The sequence below is a fragment of the Corvus kubaryi genome, unplaced genomic scaffold, assembly GCF_017639235.1.
Source record: "Corvus kubaryi isolate FWS band 111438036 unplaced genomic scaffold, C.kubaryi_AGA036_p1.0 76, whole genome shotgun sequence".
Taxonomy (NCBI): domain Eukaryota; kingdom Metazoa; phylum Chordata; class Aves; order Passeriformes; family Corvidae; genus Corvus; species Corvus kubaryi.
The window spans coordinates 2527557-2551634 of NW_024582063.1; the positions used below are offsets into that span (position 1 = coordinate 2527557).

General features: G+C 42.1%; 1 protein-coding gene across 1 annotated transcript in view; it reads right to left on the reverse strand.

The window, feature by feature from the left end:
• Positions 1 to 1405: 1405 nt before the first annotated feature.
• KCNK12 (potassium two pore domain channel subfamily K member 12) overlaps positions 1406 to 24078 on the reverse strand; it is a 29591-nt gene continuing 6918 nt past the window's right edge. Inside the window, exon 2 of the mRNA XM_042051600.1 lies at positions 1406 to 12377. Within this exon, the coding sequence (XP_041907534.1) occupies positions 11482 to 12377 (896 nt within the window). The 3' untranslated portion in view covers positions 1406 to 11481. The remainder of the gene's footprint in view (positions 12378 to 24078) is intronic.

Here is a 24078-nt window from a genome sequence, read left to right on the forward strand (position 1 = left end):
GAGGGCAGCATGGATGAGCTTCCCACCAGCAGCAGAAACAAGAGAAATCATCTCCCAGTGAGCTTGCTGCCTTCTTCTACCCCCTGATATGCACCAAGACTGGATGCTTTCACAGTGGCCTTCTGCCTACACCGGGACAAGCCACTTGAGAGACCTCAGAGCAGCTGTGGGAGCTGCTGGTGCTGCTCTTCCTGGTGAGTTTTCTCTTCCACTCATTTGCTTTGCTGCTTTCTTGGAGAGCAGAGCTCAGTGATTTTTTTTTTTTTCCCATTAGGAATGAGCTGAGGTAGCTGGTGGCTCCTCAGGGATATATTTGCAAACCGGGAAGGCAGTCGAATAGTAACATGGAAATACAGTGATGTGAAAAGGGTAATTATTAAAAACAAAAAAAGGTATTTTCTCATTTTCTGTAAATATATCTAGCAGATTAGTAAGATTTTCCCACCACACTCTATGATGGAGGACTTTATGGCTGGAATTGTGAAGAATCTGAAACACTCTGAAAATCTCAACTTCTTTGAAGCATGGGAGACTCTGAATAAACCCCAGGGGAATTGGACTCCTAGCATAGCAATTCTGGAGACACCCAACATCAGTGAAGTAAGTGCTAAACAGCCAAAAATTTCCCTCTCCCCTTCACTGCTGGGCCCAGCATAACTTTTTGTGGCTGCAACTTTTCAGCCCTTATCCTTTCTGCCAGTAAAATAAGTTGTGTGTGTTTTGGCTGACAGGGGCTGTCACGCCAGCCCTCGCAGGTTTTGTGTCTGGCTGGACACTGCAGCAGCAGGTGCCATTCACAGCCTGTGCCCAGCACCAGCTCTTGCTGGGGCTTGTTTTATGATGCTGAGGAGATGGGGGCAGCAGTAGGGGCTTTGCCTGGGTTTATAAACCAGAAAGGTTTGCACTTTGGGTCCATGTTATCTAGCAAGATTAGCAAGTCTCCATGTTTGGTGCAGTGACATTTCTCTGTTCGCAGTGTGATTGATCTTTTAAGGGCCTTTCTAGTCAATATCAACACTCCCAAGATTTATTTTAATACCTTGGACAGATGGCTTCTATTGATTTGAATGGCAGTTGTGGAGAGGGGATATATAGGAAGGTCCTTTTAACTGTTTACAGAGCAAACAGTTTCCATCTGCTTTCTATTTTATTGCAAAGCTAGTGATCACTCAGGTGCAGGATTTAACAGGTGACCATGGGGTACACTGGAAGCACATCACACCAGTTGTTATCCCACCTGCCTCTGCTTGACCATACACAGTGTACCCAGCATCTGGGTCTCCCCATATGGCTCTGAGGTCTCCAAGCCATACATTTCCAAGGGGGTCTCTCACCCAGGAGGTGCTCCTGCCTCGCCTTCCTCTCTCCATGCTCAGAAGAAAAAACAAGAGTACTCGCATACACATCCCAGGCAACTTTTCTTCTCCTATTTATTTCAAAAGTCTTTGTAATAGCTTAATTGCAACATTCCAAACGTCACCCGGAATTTGACATCCTCCCAGATGTACAGGATTCATACTCCATCATGTTTCACGGCATTAAAAACACACAGGAATGTTCCCCAGACACCATCAGTGGGCTCTTCCACAGTCTCATTAACCACCAGCTCTACACATCCTCTGCCAACGCCTCTGCACGGCTCTGCAAAGCAGCTGCACATCAGCTGACGCTGCCTCCTGGATCCATGACCATGTTTCTGTGAATGAAGGGGGGTGCCAAGCCCAAAATACCCATTTTTGTTTGCAAACTCTATATAACATATGTAGAAACGTGATCCGTGTTTGATTGGCTTTGTATATGGCTTTTAGACCTCTTCATTCAAAGATCTTACAGTGGAAAAATCCTGAGCTGACACCAAAAATGGGACGGATTTGTTAAGAGCACTCACAATTATGGTATGAGTTGGAGGCTAAGTTCCTGTCAACCCAGGATTAAAGCATTTTTTAAACTGCCACTTGTTTAAACAGATTTCAATCTTGAAATTTATTCCAGTTTAATGTTTTGCCAAGAAGCATCATCTGAAAGAGTAAAAATCGATGTTTTCCAATCAATGATTTACAGGAACTTATGTTTCTTCATTTCACCTCTTAACTTGGTAAACACTACCAAAATTGTGATGGAAAAGTACATGCATCTCCTTTTGACTTAAATGCCTTCTAGCAGGCATTTAAGTCATTACATCTGTTTAATTAGGCTATTTACTACCTGCAATTCAACCAAGTTACTCCAGATTCAAGCCATAGGAACACTTGCTTCTCAGACCCTACCACCTCTTTTGGCTTGCTGGGGTAATGTCTGTGTGGTTCAACTCTTTGGGAGTATGTTGAGTGATGTCAGGCACTGCAGAAACTGCTGCAGCTGTTTCTGGATGGCAAAATGTCCTTTTTTTCTGACCAACACTCAGCAGAAATTCCTCTTGGTTGTGAAAAATGTCCCTGGCTAATACCCATAGACACCAGTGACAGTAAATTGCTTGTGTAATGCTTGCTGCCATCCTCTGGTTTCAGTCGCAGGGATGTGAAATGTCCCTAACAGTGTAGAAACAGCTGCAGAAACATGTTCAGAAAGTGCCATTTTGGTGCTGCAGCTGTTTGCAGGGCAATGTCCAAACATCCAGCTAATGCTCTCCTGAACCCAAACTTCTCCCACTGCCAAGAAAACATCTGGCTGCTGCAGACAGAGGCGGCTCTGCTCTCAACTTTTGCATGTGGATCCTTACCACCTCATTTATGATTATTTTGCTTTTCTGATATGCTGATAATGGGTGTTTGAGTTTCCTGTTTGGGTTTTTTTCCTCCTTTTTTTGAAAAACCATGACTACTTGAAGGTCAGCTGCCAAATTGAATGATCAGTGCAGGAAAATTGAAAATCATAACATCTTGTCTGTAGGCTGTGAATAATGGGCAACACCCTTTTGATCGTTAAAATAGAAAATTATCTCTCTGTTTTCCACTGTTTTTAGCCCATTAAGAAGGCAGGGAAAAGAGCACATTGCTGATGATTTGTACCACTCTCCTGGCAGTACAATTCCTGGCAGACCAGGGGCTGGCAGTGGGATGGATCCCACCCCAGTGGGGGTTTGGCTGGAGGAGGCAGCTGTGGTTTGCCATGACATTCAGCTGCTCTCCAAAAACCACAGACACCCCGAGGCGGGGCCATTTTGTCCATTTTCTGCTGGAGACTGGACCAGTATTCATGGTCTCTGGATGATGGGCACGCTTAAATTTGGGGATGAAGGCAAGTCCACCCGAGTGCTGTGCAGACCAAGGCATGTCCTCAATACATTTTGCTTTCATACAGATAAAGAAAACAGAAGCTTTGCATGTCCTGGTGCTGGCAGAAACCAAGGCTTTTTCCCAAAAGACACAGGTGCATTGAGCATTGGAAGAGAATGATAATTTTGTGACACATGCCTGAGCTCTGGGGTCCAATTGTATATTTTAGCACCTTACTTTCTGTTCAGAACAACCACTTACTTTTGTTGACTCACTGTACTGGTAAGACAGTTTTTCTTGTTTTTACTGATAAAGATCTCTTAGCAAATATAGCCAGACTTGGTAATTGATTCATCTTGTAATATTTATATATGCTGTCATCATATGGAAAGTCTAAACAAATCTCTCTATGCATTTTATGAGGAGAGAAGGATCACAGCAGGATTACTGCTTTGCCAGCGCAGAGGCACTGCAAAGAGCAAAATGAGTCAACAGCTGCACCCGTGTTCCAAACACTCCAGTTTCAGGAACAACCCAGGGTTCACAGGTGGCCAGAAACACCTACAGCACTTTGCTGTGCTTCTCAAGAGAGGCTCAATGCAATGTCCATCTCCTTTTAAACTTTTTTACTACTGGCAAACATCTCCTGAGGCTCAGCAAAGGGAACTGCCCTTTCCCTTTCCCTCAGGGAACAGCCAAGCTGCTTTAACCACCCCACTGCCAACTCCCAGCCACTAAACCAACCTCCAAAATAACATCTTTGTGTATCAAGATGCATCTGTCCATCACCCATGGCCCTGTAGCTGTGTGGCCTTTTTGATGAAAGTGGTTAGCAGCCAGTCGAGCCCTGTGATTTATGTTTCTTCACTTGAATTGGAATTACATTAGCATGCCCTTGGTTTGCAATGGCCAAACAGGTACAAATACTCAGGTTTCGAAGGTTTATACTTGCAATTCTGTTTGCAGCAATTAGGCAGGCTCAGTTTTAATCCCTCTAGAAGCTCTGTTCATAGGAGCAAATGTACAGCATAGGGCATTTTCCAAATGGGACTTACATACTTCTGACTTTAAGAATTCAAAACAGATTAGATAAAATGGGCAAATGAAATAGGCAGGTCTTTTTACACAAAACTGAATCATTAGCATCCTTCAAGAATTCATGTCAAGCAATTCCGTTGGTAGAAAAAATATTCAGTCTGTTAATTCCAACCATGAATGTAATTTACAATCAGAATTTAGATTTTACAAAACCAAATTTTAAAAGAAAAATGTTCAGAAAAGTGACTAATTTTGGTGTGTCTGGGAACATTTGCTCTTGTTAATATTTCAGCTATTTTCAATCAATGCAAAAAGGAAAGTGATACCAACCAGAAAACAGCACAGAACTGGTTGTTCCTTCTAGAATTCAATGCAGAAGTGAGCAAATACCAAAACCAGAGGAATTCGCTCCAGAAGTAAAATTTTTGAGGTTTGTAGTAGGAGATAGCAATGCCAGCTCAAAGATATCTACCAAGCTGTGCCCTTTCAAAAAGAAACAAAACAAACAGGAATACTTTTCAACAGGTTATCTTGAAACTTGGGTAATTTAAATTGGCTAGAAATTTGGAACTAATAGTTTTGCTGAGAGTATCCAACAAAGTAGTATTCCAGTGAGCTAAAAATAGGTTTGTATATGTATAATTATAGCATTTTTATTTTTGTAAATAAACAATGTTTACACACACAAAAAAACACCCACAAACAATCCCCAAACAGTATTTTAGACGTTGTGCTTTCAGATACTGAGGTTTTACAATAAAACTGGAACTGAATTCTTGCACTGCCTGTGCAGCCCATGGATGGTACTATGAGCAAAAATTTCCTGGACATAATTTTACTTGCATGGAATAGGAAATTATACCCATTGAGAAAACCTGGTGTTTGATTTGCACATTGTCAGAAATACTAGTAATTTTTTTCACGTTGTTTATTGTATGTTGTTATAAAAGCATTAATTTTGCATTGACTCACTGGCTTTAAAAAGTACTCTTACAGTCTGCAAAGTACAAAAGGAATATGGGAACATCTTTGTATTCTGTAGGTTTGAAAAAGCATCACCTGCTGAAGGTCTGATCCTGAAAACTCTTGGGACGATGATGTAACACCCTTTCAAACCCACCTACATCCTCATGCCAAGTGTGGGCTTGGGAGCTGGCTGGGACACACCTGGGCACGACAGGGCCCTGGGACTAGGAGGACTTAGAGGTATGGGAATCTGCACCTCTGATACACCCAAAATACTGATCATCACTGTAAGGGACCAGTATGGCTGCTTTCCCAGTAAAAGCTGGGCAACTGTCTTCCTGAAACCAGCCCTGAATGAAGATGGTGACTGCAAGTGTGTGGTCCCTCTTCCCCCTGTGTCTCACAAAATACCTCTCTTCACGTTCCACGCGAGGTAGCTGAGCTCACGACGCCACAGGAGCCCCTTGGGGGGGTGACAGTGTCACAGAGTTGTGTGGTGAGGAATAAATGCAAGTCTTTGGTTTTCTGCTGGATTTGCTGGAGAACACTTCTAAGCTTCTCCCTTTCCCCACACTTTTCATTCCTCAATAACAGCACACTTGCTGTGCTTTTTTTTCTCATGCTAAATCTCCAGACTGTTGGGTAAATATCCGTATTTACTCCCTCTTTTTTTTCCTGGGAAGGACTAAACATGATACATTTGAAGGCTGCAGGTCTGCAGCCCCACTTCAAAGCTAAACTACACCACTCTGGATCCTTAGAGTTGAAAGTTTGGATTTGACCTTAGACCTCTTTTTGCCTGTACAAAATTTAGGGCAGTTGCATTTTCTTTTTGATGGTTTAAAGAGATATAGTAATTAAAGGGTGGATGTTACCCATTTAGCAAATGAAGAGAGAAAGAAAAAAGGCATGTGTCTTTATTGGTAGCTGCATTCAGACTGTGGCCATGTAAACTAAAGTAGTCCTTCCTCAGTGCCATTGCTACACAACATATTTATAATGCATAATGAACCACTTACTGTGCATGTGCTAACATGCATAGCCTTTGTGTCAAATCTCAGTGGAATTGTCCATGCTTTCCTTTATTTTCCACAATGTAGCACTCTTCTTTTCCTAGCATTCATGAAGGCATAATTTGAGCTCAAATATGGACATATTCTTTTAAAAAAAAATTGCATATTGGTTGTACAATGTGCAATGCACACTTCATTAGTTATTTTGTGTGAGTCAAGTGCTAACTTTTTCCTAATTGAATTTATTATGTAACACAGCATTTATTGTATTATTTAAATGTAACACTGCAAATGTGTGTTGGTTTGGAAAGGCACATTAGTAATACAATTAGAGCAGAAGCCATACCCACAGATTTGCCAGGCTAGCAATCAGCAAAGTGTGATTTTGTTGAGATTAGCTCTGAACATTCATTGCAATGATTTGCCACTGAGTATTTTTCAAGTTAAAGGCTAGAAAAATACTAAAATGTGAGCATGGTCTCATTGCTACAGCTGATTTCCATACAGTTGTAAATTCATCCCACACAGGCAATCAGGGTTATACCAAGCCCACATGCCTGGCTACATGACCTCCACTGCTGCTGAAGTCTTTCTTTCAGCAGCAAGGCATGACTGAAATATGGGTAAATGGTCATCCGACACCCAAATTTTCACCCACAGAAAGCTGGGGAGGAGAAAAGGCTGAAGGCCAGGGTTGCAGCCGTGCTGGGACAGCAGCACTACACCAACAGGGGCATTTCTGGGTAACCTGAGCACGGCACAGGGCAGTCCCAGAGAGCTCTAGTGGGATTCCTGTCTTCCAGCAGTAATCCTGGTTGCAATCAGAACTGGTAGCTGCCTAAAGAACCTTGGTATGCATTGCTGTGCAATGCTGCTTCTGCAGGGAGGCAGCCCTGTCCCTCAGACACTGCCACCTGTTGCCGAGGTCAGTGAGATTGATCTGAACATCTATGTGGTCTGAAGGATGTCCTTCGCATTGCAAGGAAATAAAGAGCCATCTGAATTTTTTCAAAATGAGTACTGTGTTTGCAGATGGAAAGAAACCAATGAGAACCAGATGACATCTTGGTGTGACTCCAAACTTTGTCCAAGACACACACAGGGAAGACAGACCCCGAGAGGTCAACGTAGTGACTTGCCAAATGCTACAGATTTCACACAAAATTATTCCTTGTGACTGTTCTGTCCTGAGCTCCAGGGTTAAGAGAAGATATCACTTGAATTTGGTCATTGTTGCTCATTAATTTTCCCCTATGTTTTGGTTTTTGTCTGCAAGGTACTAGTGCAGGTGCCAGGCGAATGTGGTATCTCCTTTTTCTGAGCAGCTCACACCTCTGCCATCACTGTTCTCACTCAGGGCCAGCTCACAGAGAAGTGCTAATTCCTGTAGCTTTCTTCTGCTCCTGAATGCTCTTCCCTGGGCTCAGGCAGCAAAAGACCAGTGTGGGGGACACGGTCTGAGCTCAGGTCCGTGCTGCCTGTAGACTCAGCAGGCAGCTGGGATGTCTTGGTCTGTGCCAGCCAGGAGTTACTGCTGCTGTTCTACAGGGTGATACAGAGGGGGTTGTATCAGGGAAGATGAACTTTTAAAACCTAAGCCAACTGCATTCTTTCAAGGCTATCCATAATAAAATTTGAAAAAGAACCCCATTTCTAGAATGTAATACAACTCCCAAGTTACCTGAAAAGAAAGTGCAATCTAGTGCAGTGTGCTTTCACTTTCCCACTCTGTTCCTTCTGTTTCCTTCTGATTTCTTGTGCTTCAGCCTGTGTCCAGGTATTGCTGGTATCTGCTTTGTCTGTGAAAATGAAATACCAGGAGGAATTGCACTTGGTGCAACTGGTGCATGTTTAGGGGTCAATTCACAAGGGGAGCAGGCTGCGCTGGGGAATCTGAGTTGGACCACGCACAATAAAAGAGGAGTTAGGTGCTGAAGCCTAGCAAGTTTGAAGAGGAGTGGTCATGAAAAAAAAGCCAAAGGAACAGCACAAGGGACTAGGAAAGACTGACCTCAAACCTCCTATGTCCTCTTGGCTTGTGTGGTCATGCACAAGGGTGATGGGTGCCCAGGAAGGGCTGGCAGGCTGAAGAGTAGAGATTTGGAGCTTGGATTCCATGCATCCTGAAAAAATACTTCTGCTACTGAATATGAGGGAACTGTAGGGCCACACTTCAGCAGATGCTCCCCAGTGAGACCCAGCTCAGTAACCATGCTCTGACCCTCTCATAAACTGGCTTTGCTGTGCCAGATAGGTTTGGGACTTAGATATGACCTGGGGGTCCCTGTGGTTGACTTATGTCAGCTTTTGGAGATATATGACCTGCAAGAAATAGGGGCACTGGTAAATAACTGGGCATGCACTTTATATGCCTCTGAAGCTAAGGAGAAGCAGAATGGAGATTATCAAGGACCTTGGGTGTAAGTAAACATTAGATCTAAGTGAACTGAGCAGCAACCTGATGCTCAAATCCCTTGAGATGCCCAGCTCCAGGAGCTGGTCCAACTTCCCCTGGAGTCAATAGGAACTGCAAAGGGTCCTGCAAAGGCACCCTTGTGACTGATGGTACCAGAAAGACTCGGAAACATTTAAATTATGCTACAGCAGACTGTGTGTCTGCCTTTGCCTGGACTCAGAAAAAGTACAGAGGAGGTACGTACAATTTCATATTAACTTCACTGTATTTCCCAGGCTGGAATAAGTGGTTTGAAAACAATTCACAAATTTACAGTTTAAACAGGATCCTCATATTAGTTATAATATTTACCCTTTAAAAACAATTCACTGAAAAAAACCCTTTAATTTGCAAACTTGTTACCATAAAAATAAGAGTTCTTGAGCTCACAGAATGTTGATACATTTGAACATGTTTTTACGAGAGAAATAATAAACAGGTAATTCTGCTGTGGCTTGGGGCCCTATCTGTTCAAACTCCTAAGTCCTTTGGGACAGAGCCTGTCGGCCCTGATTTATGTTATAGTCCTAATGAGTAATACTCCCCATGATGACAAATGCACCAAGATACAACCCTAAGAGAGTTTTGGCTGCAAAAAAAGAGCAGAGTCCCATTCACACTTTTAATAAACAAACATATAAATCATCATAGTTAGAGATTTACCCGTGGGGGTAATCCCAAGGGGAAATAACAAATTTCCATTCTTTTGGTTCCCTGCCTGTGCTGTTTCCCTTGCACGTCTGGAAGGGAAGGGACCCTTCCTGAACTGGGTCTTCCAGCAGTCAGAGTCTTTTCCAGACCATGACCCGCCCCTGTACACCCTGCTTAAATTTATCCTTCAGTGGGCATCAAAAGCAGCACCAAACACCTCTTCCTGCCTCCTTAAAGAGGATGAGTGCACAGACAGGAAGGCACTCTGACAGATGGACCTTGAGGAGTCTCTCTACCACCAAGAAAGCTCCTGCCTCTTGAATGCAGCCCCTACCATACCACAGAATCTTAAGTGTGAGTCTGCACCAGCTGGAAACACATTACAATCATCACTGCTTGTTTCTGGCCAAACACATCTTGATAAAAGCTGTGACATTTACAGTGTGATACAGACCCATGTGTGATGGTTTATCTGCAGCTCTGATTCTTTTCGTTAGGAAAAAGATACATTCAATGCCATAATTCAGCTGGCAGGCTCAGGTGTGCAAAACCTCAGATTTAAAGTTAAGTTTTCCAAGGGTACATTCCAAAACATTTTGCACTGCTACAAATTTAAAAGAAAGCAAAAATGATGGCTACTCCAAACCCATGCAAAACAAAGTCAGTAAATAGAGTAAAATATTTTCATGGAAATATTCTCAAACATTTCTAATATTCCTAGTTTGTGTTCATCATCTCGGTCAATTTATTCAGTAACCAACCTACTACTCATGGTCTTGCCTACAATTTTCCAGTAAGTTTCCAAGAGAAGGCTCCTTAGAATATAAGCTTAAGTTTTGTTTCTTGCCCGGAATCAGTAGAAGCCTTTTTATTATCTTCACAGTGTAGTAGAGAGAATTTAGAGAAATGATCCAGAGCTGTTGCATGTATTTTTGAAAGAGGTTTGCAGTAACTCCTCTGCATCCATTTGTCATGCTAAACTACACTCTAGACCAGGTTTGTGTTTGGTTCTTCAGTGGTTTGGGCTAGCACAGGTTAAATATGGCTTAAGATGGTAGCAGCAACAGCCGAAGGCTAATTTATGACTTGGTATCAACATTTTGGGGAAGCCAGTTCCTGGGGGAACTTCAAAGCAGTGCTCTTTTGTACAGCCTGCACAGTCAGATTTGTGGGAAACAAGTACAGGGTTGGGGTCCTCAAAGAAATACTTTGGACGAATCTCTGCAACAATACTGCAGAAGTAAAAGAGCAAATTTAGGACAACAGAGAGCCTACATTCATTTTAGTGACTTATTTCATGAGAAAGTAATGAAATAAGCATTTTTGTGGTGATGCAAACATTTGACACCAGAGGTGCATACCAGCTTCTCTTGCATTAAATAACGTCAGTTCTGAAGATGACAATTGCCTGTTTTCTGTTATCAGTAGGTAGGAACAGTTTTGCACACCTTAACACGGTCCTTGATAACCACCTGACTTTTAAGAGTTAGGTGGCAGGTGGTCTTTCGGACAAGACTGGCTAAATCCCACCATTTGTACGTGGGGAGTTCAGCCCATTCCATCCTCTGCCACTGAAGTCAGTGGGATTATTGAAGCGAAACACAGTCACCCTAAAGCTGGTGTGACAACAGTCACCTACGTGTATGTCATACAAAGGCCTGCTACGAGGAATTGCTGAAGAGCATTGAGTACAAGGCTCAGGGCCAGAACCAGACTTCAACAAACTGTGAGATACTGGTTTAGCCAAAACTTACCGACCCCAGGCTTGAATCTGGAGCCCAGCTTGCCTGCTTTATGCCTTTTAACACAGAGTTTGGGTTCAGGCTCTGTTCTGAAGAAGAACATGTTAGTTTTGACACCATCCTAACTATGCACACCATCCTTCTATAATTGCACCAGATTCTGCATCAAAGACATCCAAGTCTCATTTAAAACCCCCTTAGGGGAAAATTGTAACATAATGGTAAAGATCTCACTGCATATTAGAGAAAACTTATAAAACCCCCAGAAAGTAAAACGCTGAACACCCAATGAATACCAAGGCTGTCTCTGAAATTCAAAACTTTCCAGTAGCTTACAGTGGTAATTCCACCCTAACCGCCGTTTTATTTTTATTTAAGAAACAAAAGGAATTCCAAAAACTCTACCTAGAATCACTTGTTTCTGCCAAGCGGTTGTTCATGATGGCCAGAGCCCCCACCCCCGCAGAGAAACCGTTCTGTCTCGTATTGATACAGACATTCCTCGGGTAGCCGTTGGCCGTCTCGGACAACTGCTTCTGCAAAATGGCCAGGGAGACTTTATTGGACGCTGTGAGCTCCCTCATGGAGATCATCTCTCCAGAGAGCCTCCTGCCCTCGGTGTCACTGTCGTACTGTCCGTCAGTGTCCACGGCGACATTGTGGCGGCGCAGGCGGGCACCTGGGGTGATGGCGTTGCGACGGCTGAGGCGGGTACTGGATTTATGGCACTTTGGGCAACATCTGCATTCCAATTTTTTCAACACCCAGTTCAAAATTTGTTTGATTACGATTGAGATGACATTAAAAAGGGAGTATATGCAACATACCCCCATTAATATAAATATGAAGTTCCCGACTCTGTATAATCCCTGATGTTGGTACGCAGCGTTTTGGCTGCTTACCAAATCTCCAAAGCCGATGGTGCTGAAGGTGACAAAGCAATAATACAAGGAGTCAATGTAGTTCCATCCTTCCACTGCTGTGTACATGGCTGAGGCGCAGCAGGAAAGGGTAATAGCAAAGAATCCCAGGATCAGCATCACGTGGTAAACGGACGGCTTCCAGCCCACGAGGCTGCCCACCCCAGACACAGCTGGCCCCCTTCGGAAGTTGGGAGGTAGGAGACCACTTCTTCGCAGCTGTCTCTCGTAGCACGCCTTCATGATAAACGCCAGCAGGGAGATGATGCGCTCCAAGAAGAGGTTGAAGAAGAGGATGGTCCCGGCACACCCAAAAAGGCCATAAACGATGAGGAATACTTTTCCAGCCACGGTTGCTGGTGTGGTCATTCCAAAACCTACGGTGTGGAGATAAATGGGCAACATTAATGACACGGGTTTTCATGCATAAGCTCAGGATATATGTACCTTAACATGGCTCCCATCTCACTGGACAAAAGGAGTGCTATCTCTAAGTCAGCTCAGGCCAACATGAAACCAAGTTTGGTAAAGAAGGAAAGCACCAGAAAGTTCAATGAGATGACTAAAACTCAAAAGTGAGCAAAAAATCCTTGCAAGACGAAAGGCAGTGTATTAGCAGAGCAACACCACTCTGTAAAGGCAGGTGGAAGACTCACTGAACCCAAACCTTTTCAAGGTGGGATGAGGTAAAGAGGCCATTTCCCTACTCCCACATGTGTCAGCCATCAGGACCTGATGAAAAGTTCTCTGTTCACAAGCTGTAACCCAGTGTAACATTTTTGTTACAGGGGTCTGATTATACCATTCCCACTGAGAAGATGGAAGTTTTCAGGTTGTGTAACAGGAAAAAAATGCACCTCCCAAATATTGAATATTGTTTTAAAAATAACAGCACTTCAAAGTCTTTTCCAAATCCCAGCTGTGACTAGCCCACCGGGTATCATCACAGAGGGAGGGAAAAACCATCATGCTGCAGAGCTGCCTGGAAGACTGGGGGCATTGGGAACTTGCAGATGGATAATTACAGCAGGGAAAAACACTGCTGCACAGTTCAACAGAAAAATCAGAGTATACAAACTCTGGGAAGATACAGCAACAATATTAATTCACCTCTTCTTGATATGAATTACTTATTGTACTATTACTTATTATGATGTTACTCATACACACAGTTTTATAAGTAAGCAGTAATGCCCTGTAGCTAACAGATGGTTAAATAACAGCAAAGGTGAACTTAAATTTGCATGCAAATAAATACAGTAAGTTTACTCCTTGTTATTTGCTGATACCAGTTATTTTATTGAAAAGATTACACATATTTCACATCCTGTCTCAGGAAGATTCTTCTGAAACTCAGTTCTGCAGGTATTGCCCTTATTCTGCTATCCTTCTCTGTAAAAACACTTGGTGGCTCAGGCAAAGTGCTTATTGACAGGACTGAGGTGACTGCTTATGTCCCGTGAAAAAATAACTACATCTAATTTGAATTAAAGGTTTGTGAAAAATCCACATTCTGAAATGTCATTGCTGTATTGCTCCACCAAAATACTGAGCAAATAACATATTCAAGGCGGTAAATATCAACACCAGACTATATAAATAGAAGTTTGTGAAGACAAAGCACAGAGCATAATGAAATCATTACAGAGCATAATGAAATCATTAAATCCAGTTTATTACCATGACACACCTTTATAAACAGCAAGAATTGAGATTGCTGCTTGAAACCTACTGGTTTATTTTTGCAATGGCTGAATTTTTCTGGGTAGTTTATCTGTGCTCCCTTCCTACTTTGTTGATAGAGAATTTCCCAATGGTTGATAAGAGAATGTAAATGCTCACGACAAGCAAACTCAGGTGTATCTTTTCAGTGACATGAAAATGCATGAGAAAAGAGGTGGTCCTACTTTCACAGCACATTTGGCAGGCTCAGAAACAGCTGTGTGCCACCAATTCAGACTATATTTCATAATTTGAGTAACCTGATCTAGAGAAAGGTGTCCCTGCCTGTTGAGCTTTTGATGGGAGACCCTTCCTTCTCAGACCAGGGTAAGAGAGCAGAGGAGGCTGCTGTTCTGCTAAGTTCTTCATTTCATAGTCTCATAGCTTTCTTGAAGGCAGAGTTCAAGGGGGTTACATGATAAAGCCAAGCAGCAACAGCAAACAGCAGGCAGAAAACAGCTGCTTCTTCTAATTCTATATGCTCTATCTTCTTTTCTTACAGAAGTGTGGATTACATTTGTTAATTGACCAATAAGTTTAACACACGATTCTAGTTTTCCTTTTCTTAACCTATCCTGGTCCAATTCTAACAGTCGTAAGCCTTACACAAGTGTTACACAGGTATTACACAGATTTGCATATATAGTTTCTATCAGCTCTTATTGTTCATGGGAACACTCTATCTAAAAAATGTGAACAGTACAGTTCTAGCTATATTTTGTCTAAAGTAAAGAAATTCTGTGAAAAGGCAACACTGCTGCAGTAAGAACTGTGTTTAAGGTCTCTGCTGCAGATCTTCAATGTTTCAGGCACTTTTTAAGGCACTTAGCATATATTTTTACTAATAGTTAAAAATCTATATTTCTATTTCACTTTGGTGTGGCTTCATGTATCTCTGCTTGTCCAAAGGTTTTAATTCAACCCCTGTGCTTTGGGCCTTTTCCTCTGGACCTGAGTCCAGAGAAGCTTTCACTCCAACACCTGCCCACGTGAATAGATGACCTTTCAAGTCCCTTTCAACCCAAACCATTCTAGGATTTAATGATCATAATCTTCATTGTTAAAAGAGTATTCTGTGTAAAAGTCAGTGAAAAACTTGCACAGTATTGCCAGAAAATATTACCAAAGAGGTAATTACATTTTGCTTTCTGGACCCACCGTCTCTCCATTTTGCAGCGTTAACAAGACCACCCTTGAGCAGACCTCATAAACCCTGCCTTGGGCTCTGAGAAGTTCTCAGTTCCTTCTTCTCTGTGGGGTGGACCTGTTCTCTGGATTGGGCTGGCTGCTAGCAGGAGTCTCTCATTTAATGATGAATATCCATAAGAGCCTGGTCCTCAGAAGGAGCTGGGGAGCCTGTTGTGGTTGGCAGCTAGGGATACACAGCCAACTTGTTATGGAGAAGGCATCTGTTCGCCTGTGCCTTGTCAGCAAAGCACTTAAACATGTGCTTCACAGCAAGCATGTGAACATCACCATCAAAATAAATGGGTTTATTGTCATACATATGGCTAGACACATTTATTAATTAGGAAAAAAAAAAGAGATAGCGACAGTTTGGATCGAGCTGTAAATGTGCTGAGCTTTTCAGTATTTTCTAGTGATCATTCAAGAGAGAGAGTGAAGTTTTATATTTTTGTTGCTCTTTGTTTCATCAAAATCTTCTGAAACAAAATGTTACCAAAATTCAGTATGCAGCTATGCAAGGTGAAACGGCCCATCACAGCAATGAGAGTGGTAAGAAATATATAAAACAGGCAAAAAGTGAGGCCAGGCAAACAGGGAAGATTGGAAAAGACCTTTAAGACCATTGAGTCCAACCATTACCCCAGCACTGCCAAGCCACCACTAAAACACATCTCTTAGGCCACCAGCTGGCTGAGGGGAGCACTCATGGACTGCCCGTGCAGGGTCTTCCTCTGCCAGCTGGGTTTGTCCCTTTGTGTCACCCTGACCACGAGGGGTTGGTCCTGGTATGTTCTGTACCTCATCTCTGAGTTCAGCCCTCACCCAAGGCTAAGAACATCGTGATGCCTGGATGAAGCAAATTCATCCAGAACTGCCTACGCTTCCAACACGCTACAAGGGAAAAAGCGCAACAGGGCTTTACATTTTTCATGGCCCTGAGACATATTTTACAGGTGCCTTGGGGTTGACTTTGCAATATTTGAACCTCCCTCATGCCAATTTTGCCTCATCACTTCAGATACAAGCTCTATGGCAGCATTAATTTCAGCTGGTTGATATTTCTCCTCCCCAAACAAAGAGAATTAGTAGAGATGAGCTGACAAAAACCCCCTTCAGCAGCCTCTCATGGTTAAATGCTGGCATTTAATGAAACCCTCATCCTGGCTTGCATAACAGGTTTGTGGTTACAATTCTGCTCATCTGGAGTTTTAAATTACTTAAGCTAGGGATGGATTCAAGAGGTAGAACAGATGGACAAACTTGTGACATATGCTTCCTGTTGCTCTTGCTTTCTTTTCTTTTACCCACTTTCTTATGAGTAAGAGATGGTTGATGCCAGAAGACAGAAAGAAATACAGCAGCTTTAGTACTTGTGAGCTCTCCTCTCAGTCAAATTATTTTGGCAATTACCTTGTCTTACTATATTTTGAGATTAAAGGGGGTGACAGTTTTGCAGTAAAGACGTATTTACTGAGAGATGCAATAAAGTTTTGGTCACTTCAAAAACTTTAAAACACAAGAAAGTCACAAAAACTGAACACAAGAAAGGGCATAATGTGTCCCTGCCTCTTTCAGCCACCCCAGTTCTTCTTATGCAGGTGTTCTCTCACAGGACTTCACTCACACAGCAGATCAGCACACTGACTCGCAATCACTTGAAATCCCAGAGTGAAATAGCCCTTAGATCATCAGAGCAGCATCACCTCTATGCCACTGCATAACCATCATGTGGTTATATTTAAAGAAATCAAAATCAACTAAGATGGTTGAAAGTAACTTTTTAAACAAATGGTTCCGCAGAAATAAACAACAACAGAGACAACTATAAGCAGAATGCTGTTTCCAGAGGGAAAGAAGTTCTTGCAACATAAAGGGTAAGAGATGGGGGTTACAGAACACAGAGAAACAAAGAGCTACCAATTTTCATGTTTTCCTGTTTCCTGTCTGTTCCACACTTGCATTACTTCACAGCTTTCCAATAGTCCTGGCTGGTCTTTATTGACTAACACACATACCGTACTATACAAGTACATAGGAACAAAACATCCTACTCTGAACCCCATGTTTGGGTTCTGGTGCTTCCTCCCACCCTTTCCCACCTGTCAGCATTTCATTATTATTTCCCCTGAGAGTCATACCTGTATATTTCACAACTGCCTCCCATTTATTCTCTAGCTCCTTACCACCTAACATCCAGAAACGGTTGCCTTGGATACAGGGTCACAGCTCAGAGCTGACAAAACTGCTGCATCCAGAGCTTTTACCCCAAAGGGGGAATACTACGAGTCAGTTCTTCCACCCAGCCTCGCATGTGCTGACTATAAACGAAAGACTTACTTTAACATCTTTCTCAGCCTGATTTACTAAAATACCCCCCTTTGGGCTCAAACAGTACATTTTTTTAGAACTTTTCTATTGCAAAGCCTTTAATATCCAAGTTGCTGTAAAATCCCATTTGACCTTATTTAGATTACTATCTGCAAACACCTCCTGGACTGCAGTGGTCTGTCCAGCACTGTGTGAATTAAGACCCTTTAAGCTGGACCCATGCTATGTCTGAATAAATGAGATACAACTGCAGTGTTTAGGGCTGGCCAAACCTGTATCCTACACAAACATGCAGTCCTTGGTGACCCATGTACTGGGACAGATACTCCATGGAGAAAATACTGAGTGACTATGCAGATAAGGAGTGACTTCCATAATCATTCTATCTACCCATTCATCCATCCATCCTTGGTAAAATATATCTATATCTAAATCTATATCTATAGATATATACACACACCACTTCAATTTCTGGCATTTCCTAACTTTCTAAAAATATTTTTAAATACATTCCTTTAACAGAGACTAGAGTAAAGAGATGGTCAGAATTCCTGTAAATTTGCTTTGCAAACCAAGGTGAGCTAAACCAGTTTCTTTTTTTTTTTGTTTTCCCTGAGTGTTCCATATATAAAAAAGTGCACACCTGCACCCAGAGACTTTGGGAAAAGATGCCCACTCTATTCAATGACTGAAAAGTGCACCATAATAAGCTTAATGAATGTAGTTAAAAACCATCCATGTCTCTGCTGGTGCTCCTTGTTTCATTTCCACCTGTGAAATATTAGTCAGGTGTTTGAGACAACTGTTACTCAAAAGGAGCCATGCTGGCAGAACAGAGCCAGGAGATGAATAATTGAACTTTAAGAGAGTTTCAAAGAGCTGCAGGCAATTTTTACAGGATTTATACAGTACCAATTTTATTCTATTTACACACAATGGTGATCAGGTTATTGGTTATCCATAGCCCTGTGATGCCTAACATCAGTGAACACCAGAATCGATCACCCTTGGCATTTCTCTGCTGGCCATGCTTTAAACCACAGGCTAAGAGGTCATGGCCACATATCCATTCCTCTTTAATGTATGTTGGTTTTAAAAAGAGTTAATAGAAATATAAGCCTAAAATAAGCCAAGCTTCCTTAGGAAAAAAAGATTATATTTGTCACAATTACATTAAATAACTAAAAGGTGAATTAATAAATAGTTACTAAGTTACCAGGTACATGTGAAAGGTATAAAAGACTGAGAGGAAACAATTTCTGTAGAAGTGAATCACAAAGATGAAGCCAAAATTATTCCCAGCCGTGACTCGGGTGAGGACAGGAGATAGGGCTGGGAAGCAGCAGGGCAGTTCCATCAGGGCAGGGGTGCTGGGACTCCCCTGCTTCTCTGGTAGCTGGTGATTTCTGCATGTGGGCAAGGGGCTTGCAACTCCCACAGGCATCCCTGGCGACCAGTAGGATGTCACAAGGGTCTGCCTCATGGGAATGATGCAAGAGGCTCCTGCAAGAGAGCGGTGTGATGGAGAGGTGCTGGTGGCTGTGATGCTGGGATTAAACAAAGTACTCATGTGCTCTGGACAGGAAATTTTGTAGGGGAGGTAGTGATGAAGGACCTCTTGTGCTGTACAGAGGACTAGCACTAGAGGGATAAGAAGCTGCAAGAAAACCTCATGAAATTTCTCATGAAATCCCCTGAAGATGGGAATGTGAAGACCGATCCCAGACGCAGAGTGCTTACATGGAGAGGTGCTGCCATGTGGGGCTGATACCTGGCCATGTCAGGCAGGAGAGGAGGGGACCCCATGACCTAAGGAGAGGTTGTCATGTATGAGACAGCCAGGGCAGTATATTTAGGGTGAAGGATATGCCAGACTGAGAGGAGTAAGGTGAGGTTTTATCTCAGAAACCCCAGCTGTTAGCATCTCTAAGGCACTGGGGGTGACCCCAAAGAAACCTCAGAGAAGGAGAGAGGAATAACCTCCTCAAAACCCGGCTGCTCGTGAATGTTTAACTTCTCCTCCTCGCAGCAGGTTTCCCAAGTGTGTTTTTCTAAGCTGACACCTTCTAGCTGAGCTTTCCAAGAAAGATCTTTAGTCTCTAGAGGGTACTCAGCAGGCACATTTATCAGCTCAAGTGGCCTAACTTTTGTGTATTTGAGTGATACATGGCCCTTAAAAAGATAAACGCTGGGGCTTCAGCTTCACCACCAGCAGCAGCAGTATTCTTGCTCTTTTCACATAGCAGAAGCAGGAAAGCTTTTTTCCTCAGCTGTACTGCATGCTGCCCTTTCTGTGTACAGCCTGCAAAGACTAATTAAACAAGTCCACCCCTGCTCACTACTACATGCCGTTGTCCTAAAGACAAAACCCAATAAATACAGAAGGAGGTCTGGTGACGTTGCTTTGGCACAGAACCAAGCCACGGAAGAAGTAGAAGTGTCTCTAAATCACTTTTATGATTCCCTGGCTGGGGCCAGCTGCTCTTCATACACCTTGTACAAGCAAATGGGGACTGACTTGTGCCAGGCCATCAGTGTTGCCAGCTGAGCAGCAGCTCTGGCCCAAGCTCTTGCTAAGCAGCCCCCCCTGAAGAGGGAACATGTGGGGAGAGTCACAGGCTTGAGGCTCAAAATCTTTGGCAAGCTTATGTTTAGTTTTCTGGCTAATCCTACTGCAACAGAACATGGTTTCAAATGAGGGAGAGGGAGCGTCTCCTAAAAGGAGATGGTGGAGAATGAAATTCAGAGAAGGATGAAAATCAGGAGTAGGAATTCAAACTCTATTTGAATTCAAAGGAATTCAAATACATAGAGACAATGAAAGTCAGGACCTACAAACTGGCACTATTCTTGCTGAATTGGCTGTAAAGGGATGGAAGTGTCCTGTGGCATGACAACCTCCCTTTTCCACTAACATAATGTTCACAAACTTTTTTCAATACTTAAGGTTTTATTGTTCTTATAAATAAAATCATCTTCTTCTCTGCTAAACTCTTGGGGCCAGTCTCTGGTTTACAGTCATAAAAATCAAGACTGAAATTATTTTCTTCATTTTATGCTGCCTTTCTTGGACAAATCTTCAGCAAGATGCTAGTAAACGCCCTCCTGTTATCCTGCCCCTTGGCACAGCTGAGGTACTCTGATGGCTTGTTAAAACAGAAAGAATATGGGTTAGTGTTGCCTAAATTAGTCCTAAACCACCTCACAAAGGAGGATTTCCAGAAAAAGGAGATGAGAACAGAATGTTCCTTCTTTTGGTTGCAGCCTGTCTCCTTGTACATTGATCTTAACTAGCCCACAGCTGCTTTCTGTGGCTGCCTCCACACCTGATGGTTGCAGGGTCCTGTCTCTGGCTTGTCTTCTTTTCTTATCCTAACAGCTGGGGAAAACCATTTTGCTACAATCTTCTCTGAAATGGTGGTGGTGTTAATAATGGAAAAATATATCCCACACGCTCCACAGTTGTTTGACAAATTTATATACTGTGAAAAAGCCTCCCCTTTGCACTACAGGCTTAGGGTCTTCACACTCTCACATTAACAGCTGTTGGGGGGGTTTAAACCCCTGCTCATATTCCAGGTTGCATGAAGAAGCATCTGCCTTGGCTCACTGCACTACCAAATATCACCTAGAACACAGGGGTTTCTGAAACACCATCAGACAGAGGAAACACACCTGCATTAAGAGTAACTGTTTTAAAAATACACAGGAAACAAAAGCATGATAATCAAGAAATATACGAAGTATGTCTCAGTAACCATGGGTATACATGATGGTAGTGCTCATGGGCCCCAAGAATCACCAATTCCTTCTCTCTTTTGTGTCAAATATCTGAAGCCATATACTACCACCTCCTCTGACCTTCCTACAGTCTTCATGCAGCTGATGATTCCAGGTGAACATTGTTTCAAAAGTAGATTTCTGTTGCAATCATAATTTTTCATCCTTTAAAGCTGCTCCCATTCTTATTTTCCTATGTCTTTTTGAGAATGTTTTTTGTGTGGATAATTGTGTATCTAAGCAACACCCTAACAGAAGAAATCTTATGCCCTGTCATTTCAAACATTAGCTGCTTTTGCTGTTTATTGAAACTTGCATTTCAGATGTCTGTGTACACCCAAGGTTGAGCCTTTTTTTTTTTCTGAACTGCAAGTTAAAAAGAATAATGGTATCCAAATTTTGTTATGTTCTTGTGAGACATTATTGGCTTCGAAAGAATACTTGCACATGTACTGTCACTTCAGTGCCAGTACATCTCACAGTACTTCTCCTTTCAGGCTAAGAAACAGCATTAAAACTGCATTATCTGAATTTCACAAGTGATCTTGGGTCTATGTCATATTTCCCCACATAAGAAGTCTGACAAAAGAAGATGTCACTTGTGGGCTTTCTGAGCCTTACAGATGGGAAAAGCTGTTCAATGGTTATATTGTTGGCTTATCTTTTGACTGGATTAAACAACAGACTTGTGGCAGATTTTTCTTCTGCCACTGGTGTTTTGTGTAGGTAGGTGTTCAGAGAACATCTGTTTCTTGATAGTTGTCTCAGCTATTCTGCTTTACAAAGATGGATGCAAGGGATAAAAAGGCCCTAAACATGAAAACATCCTTTCTACTGTTAGGCCTTTTTTTGTTCCCCCCCCCAAATCTCTGTACAAACTCCTACAGTTACAATTTAATGAAAAAACTCAGATAAATCTACCTGGACTTCTCTATGGTTTAAATATACCTTCACAAGTCCCTTATTTTAAAAAGTTCCATCTGAAAGCAAAGAAGCAAATTCTCAAGTACCTGTTTGCTTGGGCAGCTCTTCCAATTCATTCATGAAGGCACAAAGACCCAATTTTAAGTTACTGTAATATAAATAAAGGGTGACAGGACTGCTGACTAACCAGTTATTTCCCATTTTCTACTTCTCCATTTAACTCTTCCTTCCTTAGCATGCATTTCCCTTGACTACTTTTAAATTTAATGATACTGAACAACTTTGCCACATTACCAAGACAATTTTGAGCTTTTGATTTTATCTGAGATTTTCCTGGTCCTCCCAGCTCTGCCAGTAGCAGTTTTTGTAAACGAACAAGTCATCTTATCAAATTCTTCCTCTTTCTGCCTCTCTTATGAAAATCACAACTTGGATTTAAGATCTGTACACTGCCATCACTCCCTCCTATTTCCATCGGGCTTAAAGTAGACTTGACTGCATACACATTGAGCATGAGTGACACTGTGCTTTTTGTCTGACCTCAGGAGACAGATATATTGCTTGCACAATGCTCAGGCTGAGCAAAGAGATTACAGAATATATAATGATGAATAACCAAAGGCATTTTATCTGGCTTTAACTGAAATTTACTGAATTAGTTTCTCGCTCGGTTCTCGCATGGGCAAATTTCTTCTAGCTGTGGTTTCTGCCGTGATTAAATTTGCCTGTGTAAGACTTGGGAATGATTGGGAAACATTTGGCCAATAATTTCTAAAAGGGAAGAAGCTGCAGTGGAACAAGCTCAGGAAGGTTAAAACCCAGGGAGGAATTGCTGCGGGGCTAGAACTGTTATCAAGATATTACTGCTTCTTTCATGCACTTATTATGGATTTTTAAACAGGAGAAATAGCAGTGCCTCACCCACAATAAGTAATCCCATATCTTAACATCAAACCATTCAATTTCTTATCTTCTTCCACTCCAAAGCTTTAATCACTTGTAAAGGCTGCTAATGCTTTGCCTTGTGTAATGCAATTAGATTTAATTTTCATTCTACTTCTTGTTTGATTCAAGAAAGATTGCACTGAAACCTTCCCATGTCTAGATGTAGCAGCCAGTGCCATCAACAGACCCACTGAGCTCAGGGGGGATGTATTTTACACGGTAATAACAAGTGCATTTGTTTTACAAACCTGGCATGCCAATAAAGTACCTAAGGTAGGATTTCCTAAAGCTCTGCAGGCTGGTCTGCTATTGACTTCAGCAGAAGTAGGCTATTGAGGAGATATTTGTCTGGATTGCAATGCAATTGCCCCTTGGATTCTAATTTTGTTTGTTACTAGAGTGTTTCTATTCGCAAAAGGTTTTTATTGTCACTTCAAACATTTATTGTGCTCAGGAGGGCTTTCACATTTCAAATGTTCACCAGCATGAACCCTAATTTTTGTGCTTAAACATCTTCTCCCAAAATGCCCTCAGGTATGCACTTGGTGCTGACACACTACAAAAACTGTCTCTTTTGATATAGGTAAGCAAGATTTATTCAGATCATGGCCACAGCTTATGTTCTCAGTAATGTCAAGCTGTTTCAGTCTAAAAGTTGCAGATGAAATGTTCAGACCTGTTTTTGTGTTGCTCTAACCCTGATGCTACTACAGCAAGAGGCAAAATTCTCTTTGACTTAACAGCTTCAAAGATAAGGTAATACCGCATTCATTAAAGAAAGAAATGACATTGTATTTTTCAGCACACCACCAGGAGTAGGTAATGTTACATGAAGTTAATTGTCAACAGAACTACCCTATAATTGTTTTCCTCCTCTCTCCACAATGAAGAGCAATTAAAGCTTGCATAAAATCAAGACAGTGTGCTGGCAAAGATGACCCTGTGGTACAAGTGAGAAAAAATGATGACATGTGTATGATCTGTGTCAAACCGAAGACAACTGGAGAAAGAAGAAATAGTTAAACTGAAAAAGAAATGCGGGTCAATAGCAGGATTAACACCAGGGAAAGGGGACAAGTATGATGAGGAACAGAGAGAAACTGTAAAGCTTTACTTCTGCCTTCTTTAGTAGTTATTAACATGAAAGGCTGTAAAGACATCAAACAAATATCCAAAAGTTAATCAAGCACG